We start from the raw sequence: 12,194 nt of genomic DNA on the forward strand, positions 1-12,194 counted from the left end.
GGAGGGAGGGAGGGAGGGAGGGAGGGAGGGGGGAGGGAGGGGGAGGGAGGGGGGAGGGAGGGGGAGGGAGGGGGGAGGGAGGGGGAGGGAGGGGGGAGGGAGGGGGAGGGAGGGGGAGGGAGGGGGAGGGAGGGGGAGGAGGGGGAGGGAGGGGGAGGAGGGGGAGGAGGGGGAGGAGGGGGAGGGAGGGGGAGGGGGGGGAGGGAGGGGAGGGAGGGGAGGGAGGGGAGGGAGGGGGAGTTGAGGGGAGAGGGGGATGAGGGGAGAGGGGGATGAGGGGAGAGGGGGATGAGGGGAGAGGGGGATGAGGGGAGAGGGGGAGGGGGGGATGAGGGGAGGGGGGGATGAGGGGAGAGGGGGATGAGGGGGGATGAAGGGGAGGGGGATGAGGGGAAGGGGAGGGGGAAGGAGGGTGGAGGGGAGGGGAGGGGGAGGGGGAGGGGGGGGGAGGGGGGAGGGGAGGGGAGGGGGGAGAGGGAGAGGAGGGAGAGGGGGGAGGGGAAAGGAGGGTGGTGGGGAGGAGGAAGGGGAGGGGAATCTCCCTGAATAAAATTGAACTCAACCAGAATTGGGCTACCTGTATCTAAAGTGCTGTTTCGCTCTCGCTCGTGTTTGCTGACCTACTTTGACTCACAATCCAGCAATTTTGTGATTGTAATCCCCTCACCCCACTCTGTTTTTCTGTAATCTCTTCTGGAGCTCCAGTCCTCTGAGGTCTCTGTGCTGCTCCACCTTTGGCCAAGTGCGTCCCCGACCTGAATTGCTCCCCTGTTGCTGGCTGTGTTTTCAGCTGCCTGAGTCACAAGCTGGGACTTCCCACCCTCTCTGCCCATCTCTCCTCCTTTAAGAGGTTCCTCGAGACCGAACTCTTTGAGAAAGCTTTTAGTCACCTGTCCTAATATCTCCTTATGTAGCTCAGTGTTAACTTTTGTTTGATAACCAGCCCAGTGAAGTGCCTTACATTACGATTCCGGACCAGACCCCAACAGTGACGGGGATACTGGATAGAAACCCCAATATTTTATTTAAATTTTGTAATACCGTGAGGAAAGGATACCTCGCTCCAGGAGTGATTTCACACAAAACAGGATGTGGTATATTAAACAAACTTTATTACTAACAGAGTATGAAAATATCTCTAACATCACTCAAGAAAGTAGCTTACACTTACCCCTTACACAATGCTAGTCAATATCGTGAAACAATTACCCTTAACTGCTATCTTTATGCCCACTCAAACAACAAAAGCAACTCAGTTCAAAATCCACTTTTAAATAGAGTTAGCACTCCGGGATACCTGCTGTTTAGAGCTGTCTTGGATACTCCACTTTGAGAAAGAGAGATCCTTTGCGACTGTTTAAAACAAACAGATCTGACACCCTCTCAGAATAGTGCAGAATTTCCAGCTGTCTTTCTTCAGAATCCCTCTCAGCTCACCTTCCAGCCAAAAACTAACTCTGAACCTCAACACCTGACTGCTTCAGCCTTTGGATCGTCCATTAACTACATCATCTAGCTAAACTGAACACTAACTGCTGCACAGGGAACCCTCTTAATATTAATAAAAGTCCATTAATCCTAACGTTTACGACGCTTTAATTGCACCTCTGGCTCCAGAAAGCCTAGCTGTCTTTCAAACCAGGTTTGTTAAAACATGACTGCAGCAGTCACACACTATCCCAGACTTTTAACTCTTACTGCACCAAATACATACAGCACAATGGCACGGTGGTTAGCACTGCTGCATCACGGCGCGAGGGACCTGGGTTCAATTCTGACTTTGGGTGACAGTCTGCATGGAGTCTGCACGTACTCCCAGTGTCTGCATGGGTTCCCTCCGGGTGCTCCTGTTTCCTCCCACAGTCCAAAGATTTACAGGTGGATTGGCCATGCTAAATTGCCCTTAGTGTCCAAGATTAGGTGGGGTTATGGGGTGGGGGATTGGGCCTTGTTATGGTGTTATTTCAGAGAGTCAATGCAGACTTGATGGGCCCAATGGCCTCTTTCTGCACTGTAGGGATTCTATGATATAATACAATATATCTGAAATTCCTACATTTTTAATATAAATTTAGAGTACCCAATTCTTCTTTTCCAATTAAGGGGCAGTTTAGTGTGGCCAATCCACCTACCCTGCACATCTTTTTTGGAGACACAGGGAGAATGTGCAAACTCCACATGGACAGTGACCCAGAGCTGGGATCGAACCTTCGGTGCTGAGAGGCTTTAGTGGTAACCTAGTTCCTACATTCACCACACTTACAATAATTGACGATTTTCAATTTAATTTCAGCCATAGAAATATAAGCTTTTATGGTTGTGGAGGAATCAAAGAGACATTAAATCAGTTTATTTGATTTTTACCTGATAAGTGTGCAGAATCTCCAGGAAGGATTTGTAAACTTCAGGACGCTCCAGGTATCGGTTTTTGATTTTATTCACATAACTTATTGCGTTGTCGAACTCTACAGGATGTGGGTCATTGGATGCAAGGTCATCATGGTGATCTAGGAGTCGGGGAGTCAGTTCCTCCCGGATTGGGCGGCGTTCCGCACGCTCATCTTTGTGACCCACCAGGGGACTCTGGGATGGAGCGGAATCGGATCGAGTAACCGGAGTGACAGTAGCAGCGGGGACATTAGGGGTGGTGGCAGTGGTTTGTTCGTGGGCTACTTCAGACAAAACCTGTTGCAAAAACGGAATAAGAAATGAGCGTAGGCTGACTGGGCAGAGGGCAATTAAATCATTAAACTGACCCCGGGGCATTTACACACACCGACCGATCCCAGGAGCACACACAGACTCACGTGTGCCCAAACACGCACACGCCCTCATACACACTCGCACGCGCCCTCACACACACCAACGCTTGCGCGCGTGCCCTCACAAGCACTCTTGCACCCGCCCACACACACGCGCATTCTCGCTTGCACCCTCACACAAACACTAACTCTCGCGCGCGCCCTCACACACTAACCCTCGCATGCGCGCCCTCCCATACACGCACTCTTGCGCACGTCCTCACACACACGCAAACCCACAAGCTCACTCGCGTGCGCCCTCACTCACGCACACTGTCGCGCGCCCTCACACTCGTGCGCACCCTCACACACACTAACTCTCGTGCGCGCACCCTCACACAACTGCACACTCGCGCGCACCCTCACACGCACTATCGCGTGCGCTCTCCCGCATGCACGCCCTCACACACACGTGCGCACTCTCAGACACGCACACGCACACCCTCACGCACACGCCCTCACGCACTCTCGCGTACGCCCTCACGCACTCTCACGCGCGCTCACGAGTGCCCTCACACACTCTCGCACTCTCACACACACAAAAGCCATCACGCACAAAAGCCATCGCACACACGCACGCACAAAAGCCATCGCACACACGCACGCACAAAAGCCATCGCACACACGCACGCACAAAAGCCATCGCACACACGCACGCACAAAAGCCATCGCACACACGCACGCACAAAAGCCATCGCACACACGCACGCACAAAAGCCATCGCACACACGCACGCACAAAAGCCATCGCACACACGCACGCACAAAAGCCATCGCACACACGCACGCACAAAAGCCATCGCACACACGCACGCACAAAAGCCATCGCACACACGCACGCACAAAAGCCATCCCTCGCACACACAAAAGCCATCCCTCGCACACACAAAAGCCATCCCTCGCACACACAAAAGCCATCCCTCGCACACACAAAAGCCATCCCTCGCACACACAAAAGCCATCCCTCGCACACACAAAAGCCATCCCTCGCACACACAAAAGCCATCCCTCGCACACACAAAAGCCATCCCTCGCACACACAAAAGCCATCCCTCGCACACACAAAAGCCATCCCTCGCACACACAAAAGCCAGCCCTCGCACACACAAAAGCCAGCCCTCGCACACACAAAAGCCAGCCCTCGCACACACAAAAGCCAGCCCTCGCACACACAAAAGCCAGCCCTCGCACACACAAAAGCCAGCCCTCGCACACACAAAAGCCAGCCCTCGCACACACAAAAGCCAGCCCTCGCACACACAAAAGCCAGCCCTCGCACACACAAAAGCCAGCCCTCGCACACACAAAAGCCAGCCCTCGCACACACAAAAGCCAGCCCTCGCACACACAAAAGCCAGCCCTCGCACACACAAAAGCCCTCGCACACACAAAAGCCCTCGCACACACACAAGCCCTCGCACACACACAAGCCCTCGCACACACACAAGCCCTCGCACACACACAAGCCCTCGCACACACACAAGCCCTCGCACACACACAAGCCCTCGCACACACACAAGCCCTCGCACACACACAAGCCCTCGCACACACACAAGCCCTCGCACACACACAAGCCCTCGCACACACACAAGCCCTCGCACACACACAAGCCCTCGCACACACACAAAAGCCCTCACACACACACAAAAGCCCTCACACACACACAAAAGCCCTCACACACACACAAAAGCCCTCACACACACACAAAAGCCCTCACACACACACAAAAGCCCTCACACACACACACACAAAAGCCCTCACACACACACACACAAAAGCCCTCACACACACACACACAAAAGCCCTCACACACACACACACAAAAGCCCTCACACACACACACACAAAAGCCCTCACACACACACACACAAAAGCCCTCACACACACACACACAAAAGCCCTCACACACACACACACAAAAGCCCTCACACACACACACACAAAAGCCCTCACACACACACACACAAAAGCCCTCACACACACACACACAAAAGCCCTCACACACACACACACAAAAGCCCTCACACACACACACACAAAAGCCCTCACACACACACACACAAAAGCCCTCACACACACACACACAAAAGCCCTCACACACACACACACAAAGCCCTCACACACACACAAAGCCCTCACACACACACAAAAGCCCTCACACACACACAAAAGCCCTCACACACACACAAAAGCCCTCACACACACACAAAAGCCCTCACACACACACAAAAGCCCTCACACACACACAAAAGCCCTCACACACACACAAAAGCCCTCACACACACACAAAAGCCCTCACACACACACAAAAGCCCTCACACACACACAAAAGCCCTCACACACACACAAAAGCCCTCACACACACACACACACACACAAAAGCCCTCACACACACACACACACACACAAAAGCCCTCACACACACACACACACAAAAGCCCTCACACACACACACAAAAGCCCTCACACACACACACAAAAGCCCTCACACACACACACAAAAGCCCTCACACACACACACACACAAAAGCCCTCACACACAAAAGCCCTCACACACAAAAGCCCTCACACACAAAAGCCCTCACACACAAAAGCCCTCACACACAAAAGCCCTCACACACAAAAGCCCTCACACACAAAAGCCCTCACACACACACACAAAAGCCATCACACATCACACACAAAAGCCATCACACACACACACACAAAAGCCCTCACACACATCACACACAAAAGCCCTCACACACACACACAAAAGCCCTCACACACATCACACACAAAAGCCATCACACACATCACACACAAAAGCCATCACACACATCACACACAAAAGCCATCACACACACACACACAAAAGCCCTCACACACACACAAAAGCCCTCACACACACACAAAAGCCCTCACACACACACAAAAGCCCTCACACACACACAAAAGCCCTCACACACACACAAAAGCCCTCACACACAAAAGCCCTCACACACAAAAGCCCTCACACACAAAAGCCCTCACACACAAAAGCCCTCACACACAAAAGCCCTCACACACAAAAGCCCTCACACACAAAAGCCCTCACACACACACACAAAAGCCATCACACACACACACACAAAAGCCATCACACACACACACACAAAAGCCCTCACACACACACACACAAAAGCCCTCACACACACACACACACAAAAGCCCTCACACACACACACACAAAAGCCCTCACACACACACACACAAAAGCCCACACACACACACACAAAAGCCCTCACACACACACACAAAAGCCCTCACACACACACAAAAGCCCTCACACACACACAAAAGCCCTCACACACACACAAAAGCCCTCACACACACACAAAAGCCCTCACACACACACAAAAGCCCTCACACACACACAAAAGCCCTCACACACACACAAAAGCCCTCACACACACACAAAAGCCCACACACACACACAAAAGCCCTCACACACACACAAAAGCCCTCACACACACACAAAAGCCCTCACACACACACAAAAGCCCTCACACACACACAAAAGCCCTCACACACACACAAAAGCCCTCACACACACACAAAAGCCCTCACACACACACAAAAGCCCTCACACACACACAAAAGCCCTCACACACACACAAAAGCCCTCACACACACACAAAAGCCCTCACACACACACAAAAGCCCTCACACACACACAAAAGCCCTCACACACACACAAAAGCCCTCACACACACACAAAAGCCCTCACACACACACAAAAGCCCTCACACACACACACAAAAGCCATCACACACACACACAAAAGCCCTCTCACACACACACAAAAGCCCTCTCACACACACACAAAAGCCCTCTCACACACAAAAGCCATCACACACACACACAAAAGCCCTCACACACACACAAAAGCCCTCTCACACACACACAAAAGCCCTCTCACACACAAAAGCCCTCACACACACACAAAAGCCCACACACACACACACAAAAGCCATCACACACACACACAAAAGCCCTCTCACACACACACAAAAGCCCTCTCACACACAAAGCCATCACACACAAAGCCATCACACACACAAAAGCCATCACACACACAAAAGCCATCACACACACACACAAAAGCCCTCTCACACACACACAAAAGCCCTCTCACACACACACAAAAGCCCTCTCACACACACACAAAAGCCCTCTCACACACACACAAAAGCCCTCTCACACACACACAAAAGCCCTCTCACACACACACAAAAGCCCTCTCACACACAAAAGCCATCACACACACACACAAAAGCCCTCACACACACACAAAAGCCCTCTCACACACACACAAAAGCCCTCTCACACACAAAAGCCCTCACACACACACACAAAAGCCCACACACACACACACAAAAGCCCACACACACACACACAAAAGCCATCACACACACACACAAAAGCCCTCTCACACACACACAAAAGCCCTCTCACACACACACAAAAGCCCTCTCACACACAAAAGCCATCACACACACACACAAAAGCCAACACACACACACACACAAAAGCCATCACACACACACACAAAAGCCCTCTCACACACACACAAAAGCCCTCTCACACACACACAAAAGCCCTCTCACACACAAAAGCCATCACACACACACACACAAAAGCCATCACACACACACACACACAAAAGCCATCACACACACACACACACAAAAGCCATCACACACACACACACACACAAAAGCCATCACACACACACACACACACAAAAGCCATCACACACACACACACAAAAGCCATCACACACACACACACACACAAAAGCCATCACACACACACACACAAAAGCCATCACACACACACACACACAAAAGCCATCACACACACAAAAGCCATCACACACACAAAAGCCATCACACACACAAAAGCCATCACACACACAAAAGCCATCACACACACACAAAAGCCATCACACACACACAAAAGCCATCACACACACACAAAAGCCATCACACACACACACAAAAGCCATCACACACACACACAAAAGCCCTCTCACACACACACAAAAGCCCTCTCACACACACACAAAAGCCCTCTCACACACAAAAGCCATCACACACACACACACAAAAGCCATCACACACACACAAAAGCCCTCACACACACACACACACACACACAAAAGCCCTCACACACACACACACAAAAGTGGCCACACACACAAAAGTGGCCACACACACAAAAGTGGCCACACACACAAAAGTGGGGCTGATTTAGCACAGGGCTATATTGCTGACTTTGAAAGCAGACCAAGGTAGGCCAGCACGGTTCAATTCCCGTACCAGCCGGAATGTGGCGACTAGGGGCTTTTCACAGTAACTTGATTTGAAGCCTACTTGTGACAATAAGCGGTTTTCATTTCATTTTCAAATGGCCACACACACACACACACACACACACGCACGCACACACACACATACGCACACAAAGGCCCTCACATACACAAGTGTGCTCAGAGCCACACATCCACACCAACAGTCAGTCACATAGCTCTGCTGATGTACCTGAGTCTCGGCTGGCGTGGGTCCATGCACACTCACTGCCTTGTTCTTCTGGATTTCTATCCTGTAACCAGGTGGCAGGAAAGCGTTGAACCCCAGTATAAGGTCCGGGTGACCCTGGAAGAGGCGTGAAACCCTGTCGATCACACCAGGTGTATCGATGCTGCAAACCAGAACAAGAAATATTTCATAAACACAGTCAAGGAGGTTGCAAAATGACTCGTTCACAAATACCACCCAGTAACAACAACAGCTCATACTGTCAAATCCCTTATCCCTGATAAGTCAGTTTTGCCATCAGATCTGAATGGTTCCTTGGCACTCCTGAGAGAGAAAATAACCTGTAAAACTGAGAAGCTTGGATGCTGATGAATAGGAGGCCATCCAGTCTCGAGCCTATTCTAGAGCTCAATCACATTACAGCTAACCTATCACTCAACTCCAATCACCCGCTTTTATTCTGTAATCTGTGATAGCTTTCTGTTGGATCAGGATATCCGGCTGTGGCTCAGGTGATGTATTCTTGCCTTTGAATCAAAAGGTTACATGTTCAAGTTCCACTCCAGGACTTCGGCATAAAAATCAAAGTTGACTCTCCAAATGCAGAACTGAAGGAATTGCTACAAGATTGGAGATGCTGGGCGGGATTCTCCGTTTCTGAGACGCCGACACAGATTTGCGCACTTTCACGACAGCAAAACTGGTGCCACACCGGGACTGATTCTGTTACTATTAAGGGGTTAGAGCCGGCGCCATGTAGAACATGATCGATTCCAATGAGAAACGGTTCTGGATTCGGTGGTTTCACGATTGACACTCAGGAGGCTGACAAATTGCAGTCGCATACACACACTTCACTCCCCACACACACCATTCCAGCCATCCAGAGATGGCAGTGAGGACGGCAACCTCCGAGATTTACCGATGCTGAACTGGAGACCCTCTTGAACGCAGTGGAGGAGAGGAGGATGACCGTGTACTGCGGCCGGGGAGGAAGCTTTTAGCCGCCGCCGTTTGTCGTGCCTGGGCGCAGGTGGCAGAGGCCGATAGCGCCATGGGACACACTGTTTGGGCCAGCCAGCAGTGCCAAAATAAATTGCACAACCTCTTCACGGCGGCCAGGGTGAGTCGGCAGCATTATGCCCTGGCACTAAACCCATTCCACACACCTGCAACCCCCCCACCCAACTCAAAACCTGGAGGAGGGCGGGGGGGCGAACCCCCACCCTGCACCACATGACAGCACCCATGCCAGCCAGGTGCCCTGGCTCCCCGCCCCCAGAGGGCGGACAGTCGGAAGGCGGGCCGGCCCCAGGGACGAGCTGCCATCCAGACCGGTTTCAGGAACGGATAACCCCATCTCTTCTGGAGATGCAATCACAGAGCCAGGGACTACATGAGGGGTTGTTAGCGAGCATTCAGCAGCTGCAGGCGCAGTTGGAGGGGCCCAACCGTGTGCAGCGGCAGGAGGTGGTGCCGACAACGCATGCCACCCAGGCCAACACCGTACACGTGGCATCCATGGTGGAAGCATTCGGGTGATGGATTTGGCTGTGGATCAGCATGTCCAAAGCCTGGGGAATTCTCTGCAGGTGCAGGCCGAGGTCAAGGGCAGGGTTGCCGACTCTCAGACGACCATGTGTCAAAGCCACCTGGATATCACAGAAGGGGTCCTGAGCGTGGCCCAGCCAAAGAAGGCCATGCCCGGGCGCTGACCAACATGCTACAGACACAGAGGGAGATGGCGCAGTCACTGCCTGATACGACACAAACCCAGAAGCTGGTGGCACAGTCCCAGCCTTATGTAGCACAGTTCATGGTCGCGAGGGTGCGGTGCCTGGTTGAGACCACAGCAGACCTCCAGGACTGGCAGCACCAGGTGGCGGGGGAGCCCCTCGCACCCCGCCCCGTGGAGTAGCCCGGGGGCTATCGGTCACCATGAAGGAGGAAGAGGTAATGGGGCCCTGCCACTGACTCCTGCAGGGGAGGTGCCGGTACACGGCACCACCACAGATTGTACCCCCCCCACCTGTCCCTGGTGCACCTGATGGGTAGCAGGCAGAATGTGGCAGCACTGCGCCACCTGGGACACTTTGAGCAGCAACATACAGGCCCGGTGGCCCCAGATGAAGTCCACCAATGGGGACCCAGGTTGCAGGGCAGGAATCACAGCTGGCCACCTCGACCCCTGCTGTATCGTCCAGGGAACCAACAAGATGTGGCGTTAGGGCCAGAAAGTTATTTTTGAAATTTAGACTACCCAATTACATTTTTCCAATTAAGGAGCAATTTAGCGTGGCCAATCCACCTACCCTGCACATCCTTGGGCTGGGGAGGCAAAACCCACGCAAACACGGGGAGAATGTGAAAACACCACACGGACAGTGATCCAGAGCCGGGATCGAACCTGGGACCTCGGCATCGTGAGGCAGCAGTGCTAACCCACTGTGCCCCCCCTGTAAGGCCAGAACGTTAGACATCAGTTAAGTTGGCCCGAGTGCAGGGCACAGTTTAGTTATAGGGGTTAGGGCACAAATCTGTAAATATTTGTTCACATTAAATACCTGTTCACATTTGTAAAACCTTCCTTGGTGCTCTGTCATATGGGTGTGAGGGGTTTGGGGGCGGGGGTGAATGAGCGGATGTTGTGGGTAGGGTAGGGAGGCCCTTCCCCCCACCCTGGACCATTCCCACCACCGAATCCAGGGATTCGATGACACCTGGTAATGGAATGGCCAGCTAGCATGCAGGGATCACCCAAGTGGACGGTGGAAAGTGCAACCGTGAGCAGGAGTCAGACATTGGGCCCCATGTCCTGCCCATCCTCCCCCTTCCCCTCATCCTCCTCGTCGGACGAGGCCTGGTGTTCACCTCCTCCTCCAGCTCATCGCTGCGCCATGTAGTGGAGGACGCAGCAGGCCGCCACGATGCAGGCACCCCTCCCAGTGTCATACTGGAGGGCCTCTCCAGAGCGCCTGAACCACATCTTCAGGAGGCCGAAGCACTGCCCGATCACACTCCTGGTTGCTATATGGGCATCGTTGTGGCGGGTCTCAGTGTCGGTCTGTGGCCTCCAGATAGGTGTCATCGGCCATCACCGCAGTGGGTAACCCGTGTCGCACAGGAGCCAACCCTCAAGCCGGGAAGGGTAGTTGTCGCCTCGAACATTTCAGGAACCTTTCAGTGTGCCAGGAGGAAGGTGTCGTGTACACTGCCTGGATAGCGGCGCAGATGTGGATGATGCGCAGCTGATGGTCACATTTCAGCTGCACATTCATTGAGCGGTACCACTTTTAGTTGGTGTAGATCAACCTGCCACTTGCAGGAGGGGGACATGCATCCCGTCAATCACCCCCTGGATCTGGGGCATGCCGGCGAACCCCGCTGCCTGGGCATCCTGGTGAGCTCGGTCCACATTAAAGTGGATGTATTTAGCCGCCTGGCCATATAGGGCCTCCGTGACGGCGCGGATGCACCTGTGCACTGAGGTCTGTGAGATACCAGACAGGTTCCCATTCGGCACCTGAAACCGCCCCATCGCGTAGAAGTTCAGGGCGATCATCACCCCCGCTTCCCCTGCCCGTGGCAGGGCCCTCCCCACCCCAGCCAACCGACCAGTGTCCGGCCTGGCAGGCTGCAGTTGCTCCGCTGTGTCCTACCTCCTCTCTCTCTCCTTCATCAGTCACGACGCCAGTTTCATGATTTTAAAAGCATAAATGAACCACATCGTCAGGAACTCATCCCATCAGCGGAGAATCGCAGAGGCCTCGGAGAATATCGGGTCGGGCACGCTAATGATATATAAATGGTGTTTACTATATGTTCCGGTACAT

At 53.0% G+C, this 12,194-nt stretch overlaps 1 protein-coding gene across 6 annotated transcripts in view; it reads right to left on the bottom strand.

Moving 5' to 3' along the window:
- Positions 1 to 12,194, bottom strand: part of sin3b (SIN3 transcription regulator family member B) — a 60,232-nt gene that overhangs the window by 32,720 nt on the left and 15,318 nt on the right. For all 6 annotated transcript variants that reach the window (XM_038776823.1, XM_038776826.1, XM_038776824.1 and 3 more), the window contains 2 exons: positions 8,365 to 8,524; positions 2,365 to 2,685 (listed from right to left, as the gene is read on the bottom strand). In XM_038776823.1, the coding sequence (XP_038632751.1) occupies positions 2,365 to 2,685; positions 8,365 to 8,524 (481 nt within the window). The remainder of the gene's footprint in view (positions 1 to 2,364; positions 2,686 to 8,364; positions 8,525 to 12,194) is intronic.

This window comes from Scyliorhinus canicula, chromosome 18 (assembly GCF_902713615.1).
Source record: "Scyliorhinus canicula chromosome 18, sScyCan1.1, whole genome shotgun sequence".
Classification (NCBI taxonomy): Eukaryota; Metazoa; Chordata; class Chondrichthyes; order Carcharhiniformes; family Scyliorhinidae; genus Scyliorhinus; species Scyliorhinus canicula.